We start from the raw sequence: 25,227 nt of genomic DNA on the forward strand, positions 1-25,227 counted from the left end.
CTTTCGAGATGCAAAGAATGTGGGATTCGTGCAAGGAGGATAAATTATAGTGGGTAGTGGAAAATAATTATAGGGAAGCAGTTTACGGCAGAAAGGCGCCCGGACCTTATTCACCGTAGAAGGAGAGGTTAGCTTCTTGACGTCACAGCCCTGTACTGTCCGGCCGCTTCACCTCCTTTACACAGATGTCGATTCAGCTCTGTGGCTGCCTCTGCTGCCGGCTTAACAGTGGATCGTAAATTACCCCCCCATTTCGCCTCTGTGCGGTTTACTTAGAAAGCAGGGCGGAATAAAGGCACAACAGTCCCGCCTCTGACGGGAAGTGTAGAAGGCGCTTATGTCTGTCTGTCTATGTGTCTCTCTATCCCTTTTCTCTGGATTCTCTGAGTCCGCCGTTCCCTTCAGACAGACAGACTAGTTATACACTCTTTTGCTCTTTTTGGAGATGGTCAATATTTGTCTGGCGCTCCTTCTCGCCTGTGCTCACCTGATCTCACCTGGTCTTACCTGGACTTATGTGGTCTTAACTAGGCTTCAGTGAAGGCGTCTGCAGGGGAGAACGCGGTGGAGCCCGATCTGAACGCTGAACTGCAGACGACCCAGTCTGTCTGGTGGTGGTGCGTTCCCAGCCGGTTCCCCGCTCTCCTGCCTCCGGATCTGATGCGAGGCACGCTGCTGTTCCTTATTCACCATCTCAACCAGACGTTCCTTTCACTTGTCCTTTACAAATCTCCCTGGAAAGACACAAAGTACTGTTTTCTTTCGGCCTCTTTTCAGTGTCTATGTCGCTCCTTTCGGACATCACCCCTTTTCCCTCCACGTCCTCGTCCTATCTTCCTTTCTTCACTCTTTCTATTCAATTTGTGATCTTGTTGCGTTCAACCTTTTAATCCTGTTTACTTGCCCAGGCAGGCACTCACACACGGACACGGAACCATTCCCCCGCTACGCTGTAGTCAGTGTTGTTGATGTTAATTGTCATTTATTTTGGGAACTTGTTGCGGTTGGTTTCTAAAGACATCCCTATAGGAGGACTACACAAATCCCTCAGTCACCGCTTGAGCCAGCCTTCGTCTGATTGGTTGGTTTAAATCCCACGGGGTCCCGATCCGTTAAAACCAAGTCCCCCTTGGGTAATCTGTGTATTGGACAAACAACAGGTTAGGGACGTGGGAGAGGTCTTTCTGGACGAGCCGGGCATGGGGGAGATAGAGACGGTGGCTCCCTGGGGGGTGGTTACCAGATAGTGACCTCACGGAACAGTGTTTTGCAAAGGGAGAAAGGGAGTTGGAGAGCTGCTTTGTTTTACTAGAACAACACATATTTCTGTTAGAGACAGTTGGTTCCATGGAATGGTACCATCGGTTTGCCTGGTACGATAACGCATGCAAATAATTTGTCATTTTCTATCGAGAACTATTTCTGATATTGTAATGTAGCACGCTTTTATACAAAGTGACTTGCATGTGATATATTCTATCGACCTCTTACACAAAGATGCCTGAAGGTTACGCTCAAGACATTGGGGATCGAAACCAGAACCTTTGGGCTGGGAGTCAAAAATTGTCCACTTTCCTTCCCAAAATCCCCTTGTTTAACAACCACATAAAATGTGCTGTAGGTAAAGAGAGAAGAATTTTAGAAGCAAACAACCATGTAAAAATCCCCACAAATTGCACCCAAATATTAAATCTTACCTACAGCCCCTTTAATAATGTATTTATCAAGGCAGCTATTACGAGATCCATCCAGATTTTTCATCATTCTAAGGGCATAGAAGTTGGCCTATCTATGAACTATGTCTGCAGTTCTGGGGAGGAGCTTAGCAGCAGGAAATGATGTCCAGCCAACTGATCTGTATTCCAGCAGGTGTTGGCGGAGTCCCCTGTTCATCTTGTCACAGGCGCATTATGTCACGCAGGTGCTTTCCCGCTCCTCTGTTAAACCCTGTGTCTCATCAGGGCGATATCTGTGACATGCAGCGGTCCACACCTAGAACACGCCGTAACGTCATCTAAACCTGATCCTTTGGCCAATGCCCGACTGCTACAAAACATGAACCATATAAGCTGTAGACTGGGCGTTCTCTGACCGGAGCAGAGGAACAGGCACCCCACTGCCCGTTGCAGAGCAGGTGGAGCGCTGGTTTAATACGAGGAGGATCATGTGAACACTGTGGGCGCAGGGGGAAAGCTGCAATGTTTTATACATTTTTTTAAAAGGGAGAGAGCAGAGAAACCCGACAACCAACGCTAAGCTAAGAGACATTAAAGAGAAATCCAATCTGCTGAAGCTAATCCAGCTAGCTGACGTTCATGCATGCTCACACAAGCTCGCTGACTGAAGGAGACTCACAGCGAGGTTTAGGTGTGTCACAAAAGGACACACAGGGACACACGTGCGGCCCAGATGTGTGACTGATGGCCAGTGATATTTCATATTGACAGCCAGAGGACTGATGGTGATGTAGTGAAAACGGAGCTGAGATGTTGAAACACATGCACCACATTCCTCTGGTTTGTCTTACACACGGCTGACCAATAGATCAGCGATGGAGCCTGACATCATTTCCTGTCGCTAAAACCCTCCCCTAGACTTTATGAAAACTGGTTGACTCATTATTGGGAATGTCTCCTTGCTACCTGATTATGTTTTGTTTGGGATCTCTAGGCTGTGTTTAATCTTTCATCCTCATTCCCGTGGTGATGTCTAAAAGTTGTCCGTCCAGTTCATAGAGAGAACGTCAGGTTTACAAGTTTTTTTATATAGTTATTCAGCATCCTTCATTTGAGTGGGTTCGCACATCTACAAGGTTTTCATTCTTCTTTTTTGTGCTGACATCATCATTTGATTAATAAAGAGGTGGAAGGAAAAGTGGGCCAAATAGGGATGAAAGGAGGAGGGGAAAGGAGAGGTAATTTCATGCAAACAATATTCTGAAAAAGGGGAAGAAATCCAGAGATGAGACGTCTTGGTCAGAAAGCTCTCTCTCGCTCTCTTTCTCTGTCTCTCGCTCTCTCTGTCTCTGTCCCTTGCTCCCTCTGTCTCTGTCTCTCTCTCTTGCTCTCTCTGTCTCTCTCTCCCGCTCTCTCTCGCTTTTCCTTGCTTTCTCGCTCTCTCGCTCTCGCCTTCTCGCTCTCTCTCTCTCGCTCTCTCTCTCTCTCTCTCTCTAACCAGGTGTACTCTCTCTACCTGAGGACTGCAACAGTGCTTCACTACTTGTGACTCTCCATATATAAACAGTGTTTGAATCCATCAGTCTTCCTGCCGTCTCCCTCGGTCCATTTTTCTCTCTTTAGGAAATCTTGGTCCATCGAGTGCTCTGCTCCACTCACTCAAAGACACAGTTATTCCTCACAAAAAGACCACAATTACACACACACACACACACACACACACACACACACACACACACACACACACACACACACACACACACACACACACAGGGGGCAGGGGCCCAAGGTTCAGATGGAGGTAATGGCTCTGGTAATTGTTGAAATTGTCACTTGGCCTTTTGGGGAGAGTGATGGCGCCAGGAGAAAGTACTGTTCAAGTACTCAGCCCTTGTCTTTCTCCTATCTCTATTTTAACACTTTTCTCCTAAACTGTCTCTCAGCCCTCTCTCCCTCTTCCTCTCCCTCTCTGTAATTTGAATTTGAAAAAGAAAAAGATTGACTGGTGAATGCTGATCTTCCGTTTCTTTTCAGGCCTTTCTTTTTATTTCCTTTGTCCAAGTTCTGTTTTGTTGCCATATCGTCTTTCCTCTCCTCCCCCATTCTGTCCTCTCCTCTCCATCCCTCCTCTTTCATAAGTAGTAGCAGTTATAAGGTATTCTTCTCAGAGTTAACTGTACTGTTGTGGTTGTACTGGGACTAATCTGGAACCACAGGATTTATTGATCGGCTTACACCTGGGGAGGTGTGTGTGTATGTCTGTGCTTATTTTTTTATGTCTCTTTTATACATATTACACACATATCTTGGCTTATTCTTATTTAAAATGTTTTTAAACTCCTTTTATATGGTATTACCGTCCTGTACTTCTACTTTGACACCCAAATTTTGCATGCAGGATTGATAAAGTTCTGTATTATATTTCTTAATGATGTTACCTTTATGTCTGATATTTCAACTTGGATTTGAAAGAGTTGAGTTGAACACACAAAGGCACGCACACACACACACACAAACGCACACATGCACACACACATCCATACAAATACACGCTCGCGCACACACAACCACGCGCACACAAACACACACACACACACACACACACACACACACACACCCAAACATACACACACACACACACAAACCAAGGAACAGTATGTAACAAGTGTGCAGTAAATGTACAACAAAGAGCTTTGTCCCTCATCCCTAATGACACGCCATTAATCGGGGTCCCTGCTCCTGCATCTCTCACACACAAACATTCAATTTGATAATCATGCACATTCACACACACTGGCAAATATTCCTAAATACACACAGCCCACTTAATCATGCCTTCTATAGCAGCGTTTTCTGGGCACACTTAGTGTGATTGGTTACTCACTAATTAGTAATATCACTAATAGTTCTCTTTTGATCCGCAATGTGCAATAATTAAATTGGCCTGAAATGAATAGAGGCTTGCTACCCATTTATTACAAGCATCGTTATTCAAAGGTAAGGCCATTTATCAATGATGGAAAACACCACTTAGACATTTCTCCCGCTTTTGGTGTCGAGTCCTTTGCGGTGCTGAGGCAATCGATTCAGCTGTGCTAGCCTAGGGGGATGCTAGACTAGAGGCATGCTAGGCTATAGGTATGCTAGGCTATAGGAATGCTAGCCTAGAGACATGATAGGCTAAGAAGTTTCTAGGCTTATGCTAGGCTAGGGGTGTGGCTTGAGGGATGTTAGGCTATAGGTATGCTAGGCTATAGGAATGCTAGCCTAGAGACATGATAGGCTAAGAAGTTTCTAGGCGTATGCTAGGCTAGGGGTGTGGCTTGAGGATTGCTAGGCTAGGAGGATGCTTGGCATGCTAGGGTTGATGCTAGACTGCAGGGATGCTCGGCTTAATTTATGCTAGGCAATGAGGATGCTACAAGTCCTAGTAGTGGATGATATAGTTTTATTTTGTTATGCATAGGTTATGCTTTTTTGTTGCTGGACCAAACCAACAGTGACCAGAAACAATGCATTTAGTAACCAGTTCTGCTCCTCTCTAACCTTCTCCCCTCCTCTTCTCGTCACTCTCCTCTCCCCTTCTCTCCCCTTCACTGCGCTCCCCCTCTCCTCTCTATCATTGTCTTGTTGTTATTTCTGGGTCCCTAGAACTGACAGGTGGTGTGGGTCATGTGTCAGTAGGGTGGGAGGTCAAAGGTTATGCTAGAAGTCCATTAGTGCCCACTGCTAGCCTTGACCCTCTGTGTGACCTGTGTGTGTGTGTGCGTGTGTCTGTGTGCATGTGTGTTTGTGAGGTGTAAGAGTCCATTACAGACTGCTGGGATCCTTCATCCCCGTGATCTTTTGTTTATTCAAACTCGCCTATTTCTCACACACACACACACACACACACACACACACACACACACACACACACACACACACACACACACACACACACACACACAATGATGATGTCATGTATGTTAGACACTGTTTCTTGGTGATGATTGGATGATGTGTCACCAGGTTATAGGTGGGCAGGAAGTGTTGTGGGGAGCTGACCTCTCTGAGTCCGACAAGCAACCACATCGAACGGACACACGCTCACACACACACACACACACACACACACACACACACACACACACACACACACACACACACACACACACACACACACACACACACACACACACACACACTCTCTAAAAATAAACAGACAGACATCCATCTCTCTCTTTCTCTCTCAATCTCTCTGTCCCTCTGTCTTTATCATATTGCACTTGTTAACGCTCAAGTTGTTTCAATCCATTCATCAACCAATGAATCTGTCCTTCCATATTCACTCCTTCATCCATCCATCCATCCATCCATAACTTCATCAGTGGGAGGACTCGATCAGGAACTTAATTACTTTTTCTCTCCCTTTTTTAATCACACACACATTAAGACATACAAGGCTCTCTCTCTCTTTCTCTCTCTCGCGCTCTCTCTCTCTCTCGCTCTTTTTCTCTCTCGTTCTCTCTCTCTCTCTCTCTCTCTCTCTCTCCCTCTCTCTCTCTCTCTCTTTCTCTCTAAGCACATTCATTGCATTTGTTTTAATAACCATTTTGGTCCCGGAAGGTTAAAAATACTTCAAATATATCTTCTCTCTCTGCATCGTGAGTACCGAACACTGAGGATGTTTCATTCCATATTCTTAGATGTTTATGTTGTGTTTCCCTTGGTTAATGGTACCAGTGTTTGATATAACATCTTCGTCATGTTATCCGTGTGTTGCCATCAGTGGTGTAAAATCAGATGATATGTCCTTGTTAATGTTTTGTAATATTTCATGTATTTAATGACTTGTTCTTAATGCTACGTGTATGTTACATGTGTGTCCTGCAGGGCTCCAGCTTGGTTGTAGAGGGCAGTGGAGCGTTGGAGCGATCAGCCAGCAAACTCTCCTTCAACAGCAGGTAGCATCTTCATGTCTGTGTGTGTGTGTCTGTGGTTGGGACGTGTGTGTGTGTGTGTTTTGGAGAACTTCACTAGGAGTGCAGGTCATGATGGATATAGGACTATAGGAAGATTGATTGTGGTAGAGGAATATGGTTGATGGATGGTTGAGATGGATGGAGATATGGAGTGCAAGAGAGAGAGAGAGAGAAGGAGGTGTGAAACTATTAAGGACAGATAGATGTCAAGCACATGAAGCCCCACCTCTGTTCAACACACTGTGACCTGTCTCCCTAGCAACCAGCAGTAACTGAGCCAGGTCACTCATGCACACTATTACCATGCACACATATGCAATAACATACAGACACTGGCACACATGCACTTAATGACACGGCCACATCCACTTACACACACACACACACAAATTCCCTTGCACACACCGATACATGCACTTACATACAAACACACACTCATACACACACGCTCACATTAACATACTAAGGCAGCATATCACTGCCAAAAATCAGGAGTGAAAATGACTTTGTGGGCACGTACACTAACTAACACATCCGTTCACACACATGATTATTGGGAGCACTTTTTCTGCAGTCATGCGCAGTATTTCTCTGATCGCGAGAGCAATAATATAGCCTGTGAGAAAAACAAGATTCATTGAGCGCGCACATAAAATTAAGCAGCAATTGATGTCCCGTGCACACAAATTATGTGTTTTGTGCATCTTGCTCAGATATTTTTCCTTCCAGTGAGGTAGTTATCTTTTTGGGATTAAGTGGCTTGAGTCAGCCATGGCCATCGCATCCCTGAATGTGATTGGGGCCATTGTGTCCCTAAACTTGATTGGCTAATGTAACCTTTCCCATTTAACATTGAGTCACCTGAAATAGCCGTGGAAACTCCTCATGTGGGGAGCTTTGGCATAATTTGCGCGGACCGGCGCGTCAGTTTCGTGCTCCTTCACGTTACGTGTGCGCTACCATGAGTAATTTCCCCCTCACAGTCAATATTATGTCTCTTTTGCACGTGAGTGTCGTAAAAGTGCTCACAATAATAACTTTTGTGCATGGATATGTAAGTTGTGTGCACACACCAAATCATTTTTGCTCGTGATTTTCGGCATTGATGTGCGGCCAAAACATGGACAAATGCCTCCTGTGGTTATACATAAATACACATAAATTTACATATATACACTTAGGCTGTTTCCCAAAGTGAAGGCTGCAGCCTTGCTAGGACACTTCCTTGCTAGTCACGTCCTATGGAGATGAGAGACTAGAGTTCTGGCTCGAGTGCTGCCTAGTGTTTGTAATGTTCGGACTTTGGAACGACTTGCTAGTGTGGAAGCGCTTCCGCCTTCGCTTTTTAATACTGTGTTTCCGCTTGTAAACACATGTGCGATTATGAATAAAATGCGGTCTCCTTCGCATGGAGCCTCTTTGAGGAAGTCACAAAAGCTTTCTTGCGGTTGATCGAATCGTCTTTATTAAAAAAAAATCCATTCATTTTTTTAAAACTAAGTGAAATTGTCTGAGAACTAAATTTATGCATCACAATTACAGTATGGTTGATTTCTATTATGCAGGGGAAAAGAGACAAAGAATTTTTTGTTGATAAACATGTATTTATTTGGATATATTATTTAACTGATCTGATTCATTCATTCATTCATACATACATACCATCTACCAGTGCTATGAACACATAAGTAAATTATATAAATTACAATTATATACGTTCATTACAATTTACAAATATTGCAAATGATCGGTGGTGCATTTATTTAACAACATTGGATCCCGCAAGAGCTTCTCACCGATTGCCATTAATGGCAGTATCCATTCCACCGGTAAACAAATGTTTGTGCGCCACCCTCAGGCGCACAAAAGTCTCAGTTTGCTTGGCTGACCCTAAAAGAAAGATTAAACACAAACATAAATAGATATACATAAATAATGTAATCTTGTGAGCGAGTAAATTGAAATTGTTATTGGTGACAGTGGTGTTTAACACCAGCTACGTCCATGCAAAATATTGCAACGTATCATTAAGTTGCAAAAACGTTGGAAAAGTGGCACAAGTCTTTAAGCTTGATTATTTGCATTAACATAATGAATCTATAAAAAGCAATATGGTACAAAATATTTCTGAAAACTTTAATATAACCACTTACATTTGAACATGTACTGCTTTCCCTCTGCCATTTTTAATATCCTGCACAGCGTGTGAACGCAGAGGATTCTGGGTATTTTGTGCTCGTCAAGGATCCAGCGATGCATCCTTGAAAAATCTCGGAATTCTCAAAAACAAAGGAGGCGTAAAGGGCGTGGATTTCTTAGTGTTCTCAACATTGGAACAGTGCTTGTCTGCTTTCTATGACGTAGCATCCTTAAAAAGGCGGCCGTTGAGCGTGCTTCCTTCACATTGGGAAACAGCCATAGATACACGTATACTTACACAAGCAATAACATACAAGCAAGTACGCATTTGTACACACAAATGCACTTTTCTGCACGCATACACACAGTCTCACATCCTCTCTCTCACATACATTAACACACTTTACTATTCAATTTGATCTCTATGTCCTAAAGGAAATATATAGGAGGGAAAAAAACATTTTCATTATTCTATTCCACCTATCCTGCATGGAATATACACACACACACACACACACACACACACACACACACACACACACAGAGTGGTGAGTAATGTTAGGGTGATGTAATAGCTTTCTGTGGGTAAACGATCCTTGAAATTGCAGAAAGTCCAAAATGAGTATGTTAGCACAGCCATACACCATACATAGTGGACCACTAAGTCATAAGTTAAATTAGCATGTGTGTGTGGTGGGGCGTTTGTGTGTGTGATAATATTTTCTGAATGTTTTTTATTGCCTTCATCTTTTTTTGTGTGCATGTGTTAGGGTATGTGTGTATGTTTTTGTGTATTTCTGTTGGCACATGTGTGTGCATTTGTCAAAGTGTCTGTGTGTATTTGTGTGTGTGTTCATATATAAGGTACACCTTTTATTGCCACTATCTTTTTTTGTGCATGTATTACGGTGTGTGTGTGTGTGTGTGTGTGTGTGTGTGTGTGTGTGTGTGTGTGTGTGTGTGTGTGTGTGTTGTGTGACTGGCAGAGACTTTTAGCTATTCAGAGTGAGTGAAAGCCAAACCTCACCTATAAATCCAGTAATAGCTGATCATAATTTAACCACATTACGCTCGTTACCTTTGAATCAAAAAGGCCTTTTTTTTCCATTGAGGAAACACATTGGCTGTATAATAATTGCATTATTGAAATTGCCTTGCCAGCATTTTGTGTGTGTGGGAGGAATGGGGTCCATCATATCACACTGGGCCCCTTCAGAAGCATACAGGTTAAAAGGTAAATGGTTTGGGGTGAATGACACCATCAAACACACCCCAGGTGATCTGCTGCTGCTGCTGCTGGTGTGCTGCTACTAAAAATATACTGTTGACTTCCTTCTCAATTCATTCCTCAAAACACAGCTCAGTGATGGCTCTTCATCTATTTTAGTCAACTCAGCCCTCGCTCTCGTCACTTCACTTTGTCTTTCTTTATTTCTCTTTCTGTCTTTCCCTCTTTTGCCTTTCTCTTTCATCTTTTTTACTTTCCCTCCTTCCCTTTCTCTTTCTCCTTCCCTCTCTTTCTCTCTTGTTTGATTTCTGACTATCCATTTAACCAACCAACAATCAAAAGAGCTGGTTGGTATATCACTGTGTGAACCCCCCAGTGCTACGGCGCCAAGTGCTAGCCTAGCGACTTTAATTAACATTCAGTCTGAGTCTGAAGCACCCTTAGAGAATTAGGGTCAAATGGACCATGAAGTAATGTGAGCATCAGACCCCGGCTGCTGTCTGAGATCCTCGTTGCCCTCTAAGGAACACCTTGTTTTAAGCATGTAACCAGCAGCCCAGTCAGCATAGTGCCGGTTAATGGTTCTGTGGTTTATAGTCTGTGGCACCTGCAGGACTCGGATGGATGGATGGATGGAGGGAGGGAGGGAGGAGGTGAGGGATGGAAGGGTGGATGAATGGATAGAGAGGTGGAGGGAGGGAGGGAGAGAGGAGGTGATGGGTGGATGGATTAAGGGAGGGAGGGAGGCAGGGAGTGAGGGTGGAGCTCAGGGATGGAGGGATGGATGGGTGGATGGAGGAACGGATGATGGAGGGATAGATAGATGAACAGATGGATGGCTTGATGGAAGATGGATGGACTGATGGCGAGGGGGAGTTGGGGGTTGAGAGAAATAAATAGAGGGAGGGGGTGAGAGGTTGATGTGGAGTTGGAAGAGGAGAGTGCTTCTCGTAATATATACCTTTTATATTCTCTCCCACCTCTTGTGTTTCATAGTGAAGTAGCAGGTAGATAAAAAGAACACCTGCTCTCTCTCTCTCTCTCTCTCTCTCTCTCTCTCTTTCTCTTCCTCCTCTTTTCAAACGTCCCCTTTTTAATACCCCAGTCTTTCTCCTCTCATGTCCAATTTGTTAATCACAAACGCCCTCTTTGTCTCCATTCCACCTTCCATATCGGCTACATTTCTATCTCGCTCTCGCTCTCTCTTTGTCTCTCACACCCAAATCTGTATCAATTGCAGAGATGACACCCTCAGACCTCAATCTCAAGTGTGTGTGTGCGTGTGCGCACGTGCATGTTTCAATGTGTGTATGTGGTTAGGGTTTTGTGTGTGTTTGTGTGTTTGTGTGAGTGGCAGATGAAGATGACAGAGATCATGAGGCGAGGCAGAGAGGATGTCTGGGGAGGGGGGTGATGGTGGGTGGAGGGGGTGTGGCTTATTGTATGTCTATTCATTAGCCTTGTCTTATTAATTCAGCCCCTCCTCTTCCATCAAATCTAGCCTCCATTTACCCCCCTACACGCACGCACGCACGCACGCACACACACACACACACACACACACACACACACACACACACACACACACACACACACACACACACTTGGCATGTCTGGGTTGTGTCCAAGCTGCTGGGTGATGATGGGAGGATATGGAGGGAGGAGGGGGTGAGAAGGAGAAAGGGATGAGAATAGAGCAACATTGACACACAACATGGATTAATGCAAAAAGCAAAATCATGTTATTCATAATTTCTGATAAGTCTGTGTATGTACTTTTTGTGTGTGTGTGTGTGTGCATGTGTTTTTTTCTTTGTGGGTGTAGGTGTGCTATTTGTTTTTCTAACAGTTTTTGCTCCCAAGAACATTCAGATTTTTGGAAACTTTGCCTCTGCTCCCATTTATAATGTGTGTGTGTGTGTGTGTGTGTGTGTGTGTGTGTGTGTGTGTGTGTGTGTGTATGTGTGTGTGCGTGTGTGTGTGTGTGTGTGTAGTTTGACTAGAACAGTGGAAATATCCGGAGAGCACGGCCCCCTGGGAATCCATGTGGTCCCCTATCTTTCCTCGCTCAGTGGAAGGTAAGCACGCCCACACACACACACACACACACTGCTTCAACCTGTTGTACGGCGTGTTGCGAGGTGTGGTAGTGAGGTGCCTAGGTCATCAGACAGAGGGAGGAAGAGGAAGTGAAAGCGTGACGGAGAAGGACAGACTTGAAGACAAAAGGAGAGAAACAGGCAGAGGTTTAGAGAGGGTTTGTGTGACAGCATGTGTAGCGAGACCATATGGACAGTCCCAGTAGGCCTGTCTATTGAAGACCCATCCCTCCTCAGAGACACACTCTCTGGGCAACACGTACACCACACACAATGCAGAGTGTGTGTTTGTGTCTGTGTGTGTGTGTTTGTCAGTTAATTATTAATACATATAGACATTTATAAATGCCTGTCCTGTGTCTAACTGTCAAGACGTGACTGCTGCTTTAATGACAGTCAGACAAAGGAAACACAAGGCATACATAAACACACACTTAGGCACACACTCCATCTGTACCATCTGTAGTTTGTACCTTTTGGAGGAGAAATTAATATATTGAATTAAATATTCTGGAAGGTATAATAACAGCGCAACCAGATATTTCACATCGAAAGCACAACTGAAAATGTTGTATCGAATTTCTTAATATTTTACATAAACATTTAGACCATATTATATTATTATGCCTTACATAATGAATGTAAAACCATCCTTCTCACTCTCTTACTATCTCTCTCTCACTCTTTTACCCTCTCTCTCTCTCGCGCTCCCCCCCCCTCTCCATCTCTGTCTCTCCCCGCCCCCCTCTCTCTCCCCCCCACCCTCACCCTCTCCTTCTAGGTCTCTGGGCCTGTACATCCGTGGGGTGGAGGAGGAGAGTCGCTCCAGGAGAGAGGGGCTGTTCCATGAGGAGGAGTGTATTGTGAAGATCAACCACACCCACCTCATGGACAAAACCTTCAGCCAGTGAGTCTTTCTCTGTGTTTCTGTGTGTTTGTTGAGTTTGTGCGAGATAGTGATAAAACTACAAAAAAACCTACAGAAATGATATCTATATCCACAATATGAGTAGAAATGTAAATATCAACTGAACTAAGTGTAAAGAATATCAACAGAAGAGGGTTGTGTTATAGTTTATGCTACATTATGCTAATCTAGAGGAACTGAAATGGGGTGTACGTACCCTAACGGTACTTTGAAGGATTTCAGAAAAAACAACAACTGGATTTTTTGTTTTTTAAATATTGGTTAGGAGCAATTGTAAAGTATTTCCGTAATAACATAAGTTTAATCTTATTATTTATGTTTTCATCAAGTCACATGCACATAAAATAGGTAGAGGGGGTACATTAGTAAAAATAGATTGAGAACAACTACTCTACTAAACATGAATTCTTTAATAAGTGTCCAAAGTAAAAGTGACTGAAGTGTTCTTGGCAGAGCCAGAGCGTCCGGATGTCCATTATCAGTTTCAAGTTGTTCAGGGTGCCAAAAATATCCCTGTCGGAAAAAACGAAAACCATTGAACTTGTTATCCCTTATGTGCTATCCGTTTCCGACATGTTGGTCTGATAACCTCCTCCAGAGCCCACCTCTCTCCCCCCCACGTTGTGTCTGGGACACAATGTGGACTTTTAGTTTGTCTTTCCAGGGGAAATAATGCTGGCATACATCAGTCGTTATTTCTTCTGACCAGCTCAGCCTCACAGCAGAAGACTATAAGTGGCGCTGTGAAGGCCCATTATCAGCAGAGCCTTTGAAGTAGCTCGGTCGGCCTTACGTCTGGACCACTCTGTTGTTTGGGTCTGCTCTGGTCTCGGCTGTTCCGGTCTTGATCTAGGGGTCTGGTTAGGTCTCTATTTCGGTCCCTGTTTTGTTTATGTCTGGTCCAAATGGTTTGGATTTGTTCTGGCCTGGTGGTCTTGTCTCATATGTTCTGATTCTTGTTCTGGTCTGGTCTGGTCTGGTTTAGGCTGTTCTGGTCTAGTCTGTTCTGGTCTGGTCTGGTTTAGGCTGTTCTGGTCTAGTCTGTTCTGGTCTGGTCTGGTCTGGTTTAGGCTGTTCTGGTCTAGTCTGTTCTAGTCTGGTCTGGGCTTGTTAAGTCTGGTTTGGTCTGGTCTGATCTGGATTTGTCTGCTCTGTTCTGGTCTGGTCTGTGTATCTGTTATTCTCTGTCCATTGTTACTGAGGCTTACCAACAGATGTTTGGAAAGGGGGATTATTATGTATACGTGTGTGTGTGTGTCCCTTTGCACGTGAGTAGGGGCACATGTGTCAGTTTGCTCTTTCTTTGTTTAGGGTCACCTCTTTCCACTTCAGATAGTTTTTACCATTACACTTTAGATCAAAGCGTCGCAACACTCTTACATGGCAGTAGAATCAATGCTGAACACAATGCTAGCGGCAGTACAACACAATGCTAACACAATGCTAGCGGCAGTACAACGCAATGCTAGCGGAAGCACAACACAGATGTGCAACAGTTGGTGAGCATTACAATGACAGCGGGCACAACTGTGAGAGCAATTGCCGCATTAAAATGACAAAAGGAGGTGAATGGACACGGCATTACGCTGGGCAAGCTGGATGCGAGAGGATGTTGGAATGATTACACAACGTTACGACCTGAATGCAGAGCACCACAATGGGCCCCTGCCCAGCTGTGAACATGCTAACAGAATTATAACAGAGCTGGTGTTGAAGCTCCTGCGTGGCGGTAAATGGATTAGCATCGGTCGGACCCACTGCTGAGCGTACACAACACAGGTGTTTGTGGATGTTCACACACGGCACGCACGCAGATACTCGCGGCTTTATCAGGGCTTAATAAGAAACCCTGCGGTCACTCCTCCTGTTCTGCCATAGAAATATGGACGCGTGTACATTTTACATTCATTCATCTAGCAGGGGCTCTTATACGCAGCGTCTTAGGGGCTGATAACAGAACACGTGGACCGTGACGAACACGCTTTAGAGAACCCTTCAGAACGTTTGTGGAGCGAGGCTGTGTGTGTAACCTGAGCTGTTTTAACATTAAAAACATATTCCAAAAGAACCAAGCTTTTATGGTTGCTGGAATTTCGGGATTAAACTCTTGTCGCTACAGTGCCGAAATCATATTGACGAGAAGCTCTTGGTGTGCCCAGTGCTCAAAGTTGAACGTTTTCAAACTTTAATGTGTATTGAAAACAATAGGAAGACGATGGCAAAGTGGGCGTGTTGTGTGATCGGCCCCTTCAGGTGAGAACAATCAAAGAAGCATGTGATCAATATTTGAACAAATAGTGCTGTGACCCCTATGGGGTCATAGCATATGGACAAATACACAATATACAGGCCATGCTAGTCTCGTGGTTAAGGTGGTTCCATCCCGGAAGAAAGGATCTTGGTTTGACCCCCAGTCTCCTTCTCCACCTGTAGGCATCGTACAGCCACATGCATAACCATCGCAACTTTATCTGAATTCGATCAAAGTCTCTTTGGGTAAAAGCTTCTTTAAAATAGTAACAGCAATAGTAGTATGTTTGCAGAACATTTTCATTTTCAACACATTTGGACTCTAATGTCAGGTACTTCTTCTCAATACAGCATTCAGAGTTTTTTAGTGACATTAATAAAGAAATGTACTTGTGATGGATTTTACCTTCAGGGTAGCAGACTTCCTACCTCACCCAGGTAGAGACAGGAGCTCTGGCTTCCACACAGCGCTCTGCGAAGCTGCATAAGTTAAACTCTCTTTGAAGGGCAATGAATGCTTATTGACCTTTTATATCCCCCCGCCTTCCAAATGCGGGGCTCGGGTTACGGGAATATTGCAATCATAATGCCTCTAATAATACTGTAGGGGGGAAACAATAACGGCATAATCCAATCCAATTTGCAGAAAGCAGATTTTCTCTGTTGGTCGTCTGGGGTGAGTGATGGTGGGTTCCGATGGCTCCTGACACCTGTGTCTCTCTAACTGGCTTAGCATCGGGCTAGGCTAACCTGATTAAAACCACATTATCTGCACAATCATCTGCTCCCTCTCTCCTCCCTTCTGTCTGTGAACTCTCACAGGTGTCGCTTGTGATAGGCTGTACCCCGGCCTGGCCGTTCGCTGTGCCTTTGAGCACATACTACGACAGTCGTGTTTGATACTTGACCCCAGTACCTGGAAGAAGTGCCTACTCTGTTCTGTACTGTAATACGTATTGTATCTCCTTGTCATCTTCTTCCTCCCTCTACCTCCTCCTCCCATTCTTCCTCCCTTTGTACTTTCTTCTCTTTTTCTCCTCCTTCTTCCTCTGTTGTCCTCAACTTCCCACCTCATGTTCTCCTTCTGTGCCCCCCCTCTCCCTTCTGGCCTCCCCGTCCATCCTTCCTTCTCCTTCTCCTACCCCTCCTTCTCTCTTCCTCTAACTTCGTCGTATCTCCTCTTCACTCCATCTCCTCCTCCACCTCATGCGCTCCATCCTCCTCCTCCTTTTCCTCCTTATCTATAAATCCTCCATCGCCTTCTCTGTTCTTCCCTCCATCTTCTCCCCTTCCTCCTCCGCCTCCTCCTCCCGCTCCTCTTCCTTCTCCCCAGGGCCCAGGAGGTGTTCCGCAAGGCCATGCGCTCCCCGCTGGTGCGTCTGGAGGTGGTTCCCTCCTCCAATAGGGAGCGCTACGAGAAGCACCTGATTGGTCAGCTGTTCGGGGTCCCGCCTGCCACGGAGGGCAGCCCCTTCACCGCCAGGAGCAAGGAGCCCCTGCCGCCCGTCAAAACCAAGCCCGCCTTTAAACCCACCGACCTTCCAGCCAACCGATTGGCCGAGGAGGCTGTCACTCCTGAACCCGCTGTGAGTTACCGCTCACCACTTATGGCAGGGAGAGAAAGCACCCGTCAAACACCTTCACATCATTTAAAATAAAATCTTTTAAAGAAAAAAGACGACAATCATTTAGGATAGAGGATAGATATGCAAGTGCCGACATTATTTATAGAAAACGTTTTGAGCTCTGACTCAATTAAATATAATGTAAAAGCAGACCTTGCATTTTATGGATGTTTCTACCAGTAATATGGTGGTAGATAACAACTAACAGCTTCTTCACTTGGATTGCCTTTCATCAGACCCTGAGTGTGAGTGTGTTCAACAATTTGTCACTCGCTCGTGATTGCTAGTTGAACGTGTACTTTTCTATCACAGTAAAGAACAGGCTGTCTCTTTCTTATAATACATCTGGGAACAACTTTGTTGCTGTTGCATCTAGGAAGAGTGATATTCGTTTACTTTGCCAGTCACTCATTTGTACGGAGGCTCATGTTAAGTCCTTAGTTATGGAATCTTGTTCGTAACATTTCCTCATGTCGGCCCCTTCTTTAAGTCCGCCTTTAAATGTATCAGGCTAAATGTGCCGGAGGGCACAAGCCCAGGCAACCTCACTACTTTAGCAACTGATAATAATAGCATGGACAGTTTCTTAGCAACTGCTGTGGAACAACTTGATGGAGCTCCAATGACAGAATACATTAGCTGGGAAACAAATAACTTTAGGTTGGTTGTAAAATGATCTGAGGAATTGTTCCTAACTGCTTTATTAATATACCAGGGCCAGATGTTAAATCAAGCTGTCAGAAAAGTATAGGACTTTAATAAAAATTTTTTTTTTACTTAAATTATGTTTTCATTTAAAGGTCCCATGGCATGCTACTTTATGGATGCTTTAATATAGATATTAGTGGGCCCCAAACACATTATTTGAAGACGTTCCCGAAATTCAGCCGTGGTGCAGAATTACAGCCACCACAAGCCAGTCGCACATTGACCTTTCCCCAAATGCGCCGTTTCGGTGTCTGTAGCTTTCATGCAAATGAGGAGGAGGGAGGCGGGTCAAGGAGGAGGGTGGTGGTGTGGCCCTGAGCAGCTTGCGGCCACGGTACCATCCGCTCAGTTTACAGTGGATGTATCGCAATGGCGAATCGCACACAGCCTTAGGCTGTGTTCTGTAAATATTCTAGAACACTCCAGGTGCTCCGGCGGGAGTCCTGGAGCTCTATATCTAAATAATATCATATTATACATAGATATATATCATATAATATATATTATCACGGCCAAAAGCTGTGTGAGCCCTAGACGATATTATGAATCTCAAACGACTGCATCGGGTTCTTCAATGTCTCTGGTTCTTCCACGTCCACATCAATCTGAAGTAGACTGAACCACGACATGGAGGAGAAAGGGATTGTTGCCTGCGATTGTTGACCGCTGTTGTCTCCCGCCGGAGCCTTGCTGCCGAGGGACCACCAAAGCGGTGGTCCCTCGGCAGTGGTCAGCGCTTAGGCACCACCGCCTCCTGCAGCAGGCGGCGTCGAGACGGTGGTCCCTCGGCAGCGGGCAGCGGGAACCGGGGCTCAAGCGGATGACATTCGCGGGCAACAATCCCTTTCTCCTCCATGTCGTGGTTCATGTACTTCAGGGAGTCAAAGCCAAAGTTCCTTTCCCCCAATTCCTTCTCGATCATGGCTGAGATAACCCCCACTAAGAGTCTCGTTGTGGAAATACCAGAGACGAGACAAAGTCAACGTCTCTGAAATGCGCCGAACACAGCACTAATCTGGTTCCATAGTTTTTTGGTATTTCTCCAAAAACAAATTGCAACCATTTCTCCCTCAATTCCTCTGTCTTTGGCAGGAGATGCAATGTGGACGTTTTACTTTGGCATAGGTTCGATGTCGTTCTGCCATTGCATTCAAAATTCTGTAACTAGCCTGTTATTAATAAGCAACAACTACGTACACGTATTAGCACTAGCTCAATCTCGACTCCTTCAGAATTTCTGTGGGTGGTTATGAACCAACCAGGTGGGCAGGCCTTTTTCCTCTCATTGACTACTGCATACAGCAGACAAACTGCATAGATTTCAAACTTACCACAGGTCACAAACTTATTCTGACCTATGTTATTTAACAAACAATAGGAAAAATGTGTTTTTAATGGCATGGGATCTTTAAATAGGTGAGGATATATAAATAATGAAATGGAAATAAATAAATAGAACTTGAACTTCAACACACTACAGAGACTACTGGCAATTCGCTAACTGATTGGCAACATTAATGTACAGGCTGATACAACGTTGGAATCAACACTGTCACTGGTAACCATGGGTCTTTCTGTGGTGGCACTTGAAGTGTGAACTTATTGTTTGTTGCACGCCCTGGCACTTAAAAATAGTACCTGTTAGTGTAGCATCTTATCAGAGCTATCTTTGTTGTATGCAGGAAATGGGTTACCCTAGCAATTGTCAGTGCTTGGCACTGCGAACATCCTTACTGTAGCGTCAACGATATATTGTTGTTTCTCTTTCTTCTGACAAATGTACTGATGTAAGTTGTTGGATAGAAGTGTCTACTAAATGCCCATAATGTAAAGGGAAAATGATAATATGCTCATGAGTAAATGTGAAAAATCACAGCCAAAGAGGTTTTTAATATAATTTATTCGGAACATCGGGAAAGATACATACTAGATACTTCTTACATACATGTAAGAAGTAATATTTTTGCATTTGTCGCTTCCATGTCTCCTGTTCTGCACTGATTTGCTGACAAACCATTCATAGCAATCTCTCTATTGGGCGAAAGCCTCAGGGAAATGGGCTAAGCCTCCCAGAATGCCAATCCACCGACAACAAACCACGGGGCCAACTCCCACCTTGACTGGTGTCTCAATGCCCTTCTCTCTCCCCTTTGCAGGCTTCCAAGGGGCGGTGCGAAAGCCCGTTATTGAGGAAAAGCCCCGCCCTAGGCAACCTGGTGACCAATAAGAAAGGAGGGAAACGACTGAGGATTGATTTAAAGAAAGGTGCAACAGGATATGTCTATATACTCTTGTCTTGCGTTTGATTCATTGTCGTTCAAAAGTCACTTTTATAAATATATAATAATGTATGACTATATATATGACTATAAACTTAATGTGTGTGTGCTGTGCGTTTTAAACGGTGTGTCCCTGTCCCCAATTTTCTCTCCCTCATTCACATTTTCACTCTCATTTTTCCGCCCTCCTTTCTCACTCCATCCATCAACCTCTCTCCCTCTCTCTCTGCTATTACCTCCCTCTCCTTTCCTTCCCCCCTCTCTCTCTCTCCCCCCTCTATCTCCTTTCACCTCCCTCCCTTCCTTCCACCTTTTCTCTCCCTCTCCCCCCCTCTCCCTCCCTCCCTCCCTCCCTCCCTCCCTCACTCTCTTCCCCTCTCTCTTCCCCTCCCTCTCCCCCCTCTCTCCCTCCCTCCCTCCCTCCCTCACTCTCTTCCCCTCTCTCTCCCCCCTCCCTCCCTCCCTCCCTCCCTCACTCTCTTCCCCTTTCTCTCCAACATTTTCTCCCCCTCCCTCTTTCCATCACTTTACTCGTTCTCCCCCTGCCTCTCATCTCTCTCACCTCATCTCTCTGATTTCTCCTCTCCCTCCATATTTCCCTCTTTCTCCTCTTCAGGCTCTATTAAGTCTTCATCGATCGCTTGGTTTCTGCTGATATGAATTCATAGTGCTGACACGGCTGTTAGAGAGACACAGCTAAATGAGAATCATAAAACACTGCCCAGTGTGTGTGTGTGTGTGTCCCCCCTCTCCTTTCCTCTCGGTTAAACGTGTTAATTTTCCTCTATTTCTCACTTCCTCTCGCTCTGTCCCTCCCCTGAACCCATTTCCATCCTACACCTGGGGAGAGGACAAAATGTCACAAATGTGTTAAAAAATATGACACACGCACGCATCCACATTAACACACAGCCATATTACACAGGCACTTGAATTTAATCAGTTCAGGCTATCTATGGTTCATGAATTTGTGTTGACTAATGTTCATTCGTGAATTACTACACGTACGCACATGCATACGCTCAAACAAACAGACGCATGCATACTAACACACACACACACACACACACACACACACACACACACACACACACACACACACACACACACACACACACACACACACACACACACACACATATATATATGCACACACGCATACATTTATGTCATTAGAAAAAATACCTTCCTCAGAATTCTATAACTAAAACTCTGTTTGTGCCTGTGTGTGACGAGTGTATACATTTGTGTGTGTCCAGGTGTGGAGGGCCTGGGCTTCACCGTGGTAACCAGGGACTCCTCGGTGCATGGCCCTGGCCCTATCCTCGTCAAGAACATCCTACCCCGGGGGGCCGCTGTTAAAGATGGCCGCCTGCAGTCTGGCGACCGCATACTAGAGGTAACAAACCTTAACCAATATGCTTCCTAAACACTTACTAGAGGTAACCAACCTTAACCAACATGCTTCTTAAACACATACTAGAGGTAACTAACGTTAACCAATGTTTCTTAAACACATACTAGAGGTGACTAGTTAACCCACATGCTTCTAAAACGCATACTAGAGGTAACTAGTTAACCAACATGCTTCTGAAACCCATACTAGAGGTAACCAACCTTAACCAACATGCTTCTTAAACACAAACTAGAGGTAACTAACGTTAACTAATGCTTCTTAAACACATACTAGAGGTAACTAATGTTGACTAGAGATGTGTGTAACTGTGTGTCTGTGTATAGGATGGTGTTTAGCTCTTCCCAGCCGAAAGAGACTTGGTTTGATTCGCAATAACCAACGGTGCTTAAGTGACAGTGACACTGATCTCATCTTTCTTTTCTACCGTCATTGTGTGTTGTGTGTCTGTATGTGTGTGCTTCTGTGTGCGTGCCTCTGCTTGTCTCTGTGTGTGCAGGTGAACGGTGTGGACATCGCGGGGGTGGGCCAGGAGGAGTTGGTGTGCATGCTGCGCAGCACACGGCAGGGAGAATGTGTGTGTCTGGGGGTCCTGCGACAGGACGAGATGTTTCTCCCCCGGGAGCTGGTGAGGCCCAACAGCTGCCCTCCATCTGCCACACCTGACAGGCCTGTAGCCAATTGAATGGGTTTATTTAATTGACTTGATCTGGTCATGAACAAACAGATTAATGTGTCCACAACACATGCACACATCCGCACAGCAACGCACACACACAGCAACGCAAGCGCACAGACACATACACACAACAATACTAAACCATGTATAACAAAACTACAACAAAAAGAGCAAAATTATGAAAATATGACTGTCTTGCCTTGGCGATGCACGGCCTGGCTGCCAATTGGAGCGCAGATACAACTCAGAGCTTTGTCATGGCAACCAAAATACGATTAGCCATTCTCTTACCTATTTATCTTGTTTTTAAGACATTTTGATCCCAAGGACTGCTGACCATTAATCAGAGTGCTGAACTTGACAGTATCTTATAAAAGCTTTCCTATCCCCATTGCCTTTCTCCTAACTGATTATCTATATTTGGATCAATAAACTCTTTTTAACCTGCTCTTCTGCTCTCCTGTCTTTGTTTCTTCTCTTTAATAAGCTCTTAATGCATGTAAAGCCCCACTTGAACGCACACACAGATCTTAACCACGGCTGTCTCTCTAGTATACATAGCCATATACTTCCTCACAATTTCTCTGTAAAATGATCGCTTTAAAACAATCCCCATTCCATTATTAAACTCTCTCTCGCCCAATTTCACTATTCAACTATCACCCAACTTCTCAACTGATATTACTCACCCCGTTTGACTAATAAACAGTTTCCCTCACCCCATTGCACCAATAAACTGTCTCTCTCACCCCATTACAATATTAAACTATCTAACTCACCCCATTTCAGGATTAAACTTTCTCTATCACCCCATCCTCATTCATGGATTGTCCCTCTTTAAAAGAGTTGGCCTTATTGACCAGACTCCTGCTGGGCCGTTCGATCTGCCCCCTGCAGTTTGTGTCTGAGTCAGCATTTGGCCAGCAGTGGTCTCTGTTTAAGCATGCCGTTGTCAGTGTGCTAAGGTATTCAGAGGACAAGCTTTTACTTTCATGCCCTTGACATTTGGGTGACTTTTGCACATTTCTGCACTTCCTGTAGCATTGACAGCATTGTCAATACAGGCAATGCACTGCAGGACAACCCGTTGGTCATTTCTCCCTGCTGAACCTCCTCTTGTCATTTCCTCCCTCATCACTCACTACCTACTCCTTTCCATGTTCGCCTTCTGTTTTCTCAATGGTTTCCCCTGAGTGACCCTGTCTGCGTGTCCTTTACCCTGCAGGATACTTATCTTTCTCTCTGTCTTTATCCTCAATGACCCTGTCTGTCTGCCTGTCTCTACCACGAACGACCCTGTCTGTCTTCCTGTCTGTCAGCAACCGTCATCAGCTTGCTCTCCCTGCTCTCTCTCTGCTCTCTTTCTGCTCTTAACCAACCATTTGTGCTCAATGCCACCAAAAAGACTCTTACATACACACATGCTCATGCACACACACACACAGCCGCACATGGCGTACAAACACACCCACACACACGAACACACACACAGCCGTCATCCCCACAGGAAACTGTGTTTCCCTGGACAGGATCTCAAGTTTTTTTTATACCTGCGTGTGTGTTGTGTCTGACAGCCTTTTTGGACCCCGTGTCCAAGGTCGCTTGAAGAATTTTATTTGAGTGAATTCCAAGGCCACTGCCTCGGCATGTGTCCTCCATTTCCTGTCTTACTTCCTGTTTTCTGTCTGTTCTTCCTCCGGGCCCCGGCGGCTCCAACCAGCCCTGAGGCGTTATCTAGTCTGGTTCTTCTCATTTGTACTAGTAGCTGAAGTGCAAGCATATCAATATGACTTATGACGACTGAGTCATTTGGCAGATGTTTTTATCCAGAGCAGCTGACGGTGAATACAGGGACATGTCTTCAGGGAGCAGGTAGGAGGGGTCAGGGCCTCTCGCTCTAGGACGCCTACAGGTTAGACCACATACATTGAGAATCAAACCCTGAACATTTTGAAAACCTTAACCGCTATACTATATGTACCCAAACTGGTTTTCAACTCACTAAACATTGATGACAATGATGTACACAGTCTTAACTATATTTCTAACTGTTAAATAAACAGTTGGAAATGTATTAAACACTAAAGTGATTGTTGATTATCCATCATGGCATACCGTCCTACTTTATTTTTTCTTAACGATTTAAGATTGCAAAATCACTGATGAAAAGGTCAAATAACATAAATACGTTATCCCTGAACGCATATTTACACCTGGCCCAAGATAAATAGTTTGGCCATCTGCACTTTGGTCAATACTGTTCCGAATCTGAAATTAGCATATCCCTCCCAGAAAGTAGAACACAGGAAGCCGAGAATATACCATTTGTTCAACTTTTATTATACTTATATTCCACCCCCTGACTACTTCTGGTTCTCCACACTGTTTTATGCAGATATACTCCGCTAATCAAAGCCTCTTGAAGGAGATGTAAATTTGTGTGATATACTGCATTAATGTAATCTGACCTCGAAACGCTGATGACATCAGCACGTTTCCATCAATGTCATGGCGCAACTTCACACGCTCAATAATGGAATACATTACTTGTAACTTTGTTAAAGTTTAGACCCAGAGTTTTTGGTTCAAAGAGTTCCTATTCGTATATTTCTCTAAAGTTGTCACTATACTGGAAACAGCAGATCCATATAGTCCAGTATTGTAGTAATGTATTAAGTATTGTGGTAATATGTACAGTGGAAGATTTCCCAGGATATAAACCGGGCATTCTCTTTATTAAGATACATTTTACTAGGGCTAGTTAAGTGTGTGTGTGCGTGCGTGCGTGTGTGCGTGCGTGCGTGCGTGCGGGTACACGTCTGTGTATGTTTTCCTGCCAGCCTTACAGTGTGTTGAGGTCTGTAAACTTATTCTGTGGGTATTTGTGTTTGTGTCTGTAGGGGCATGTGTGTGTCAACAGTGGTGTGTGTGTGTGTGTGTGTGTGTGTGTGTATCATTAAGGGAACGCATTGTGTTTCCCATCCTCAGTATTCTCCAAGCTTTAAGTCGACTTCAAAGGCTGACGTTCCCGGTGGAACCCCGCTTGGGAGATCAGGACTGTCTCACAGACAGTGATGTGAAGTTTCCCCACAATCCCGGCTGTAGCGTCATCGTTTTGTTCTGCTGTTTTCCTACACAACAGCCGTCCTTTTTGTTGTGTGGGTCGTTTTATCACTGTTTAAAGTCCACTTTAAGACAGTGGCAATACGCAGAGTGGAAAAAGTCTTGTCATTGCTGG

The 25,227-nt window shown here is 44.6% G+C and overlaps 1 protein-coding gene across 1 annotated transcript in view; it reads left to right on the top strand.

Annotated features, from left to right (window-relative positions):
• The window catches only part of LOC307073300 (partitioning defective 3 homolog B-like), a 188,073-nt gene that overhangs the window by 54,865 nt on the left and 107,981 nt on the right, over positions 1 to 25,227 (top strand). The window contains exons 6-12 of the mRNA XM_079733031.1: positions 6,552 to 6,622; positions 12,002 to 12,085; positions 12,888 to 13,013; positions 16,618 to 16,870; positions 19,774 to 19,882; positions 21,156 to 21,295; positions 21,810 to 21,938. Of these exons, the coding sequence (XP_079589157.1) occupies positions 6,552 to 6,622; positions 12,002 to 12,085; positions 12,888 to 13,013; positions 16,618 to 16,870; positions 19,774 to 19,882; positions 21,156 to 21,295; positions 21,810 to 21,938 (912 nt within the window). The remainder of the gene's footprint in view (positions 1 to 6,551; positions 6,623 to 12,001; positions 12,086 to 12,887; positions 13,014 to 16,617; positions 16,871 to 19,773; positions 19,883 to 21,155; positions 21,296 to 21,809; positions 21,939 to 25,227) is intronic.

This window comes from Pollachius pollachius (genome assembly GCF_949987615.1).
Source record: "Pollachius pollachius genome assembly, chromosome: 3".
Lineage (NCBI taxonomy): Eukaryota > Metazoa > Chordata > Actinopteri > Gadiformes > Gadidae > Pollachius > Pollachius pollachius.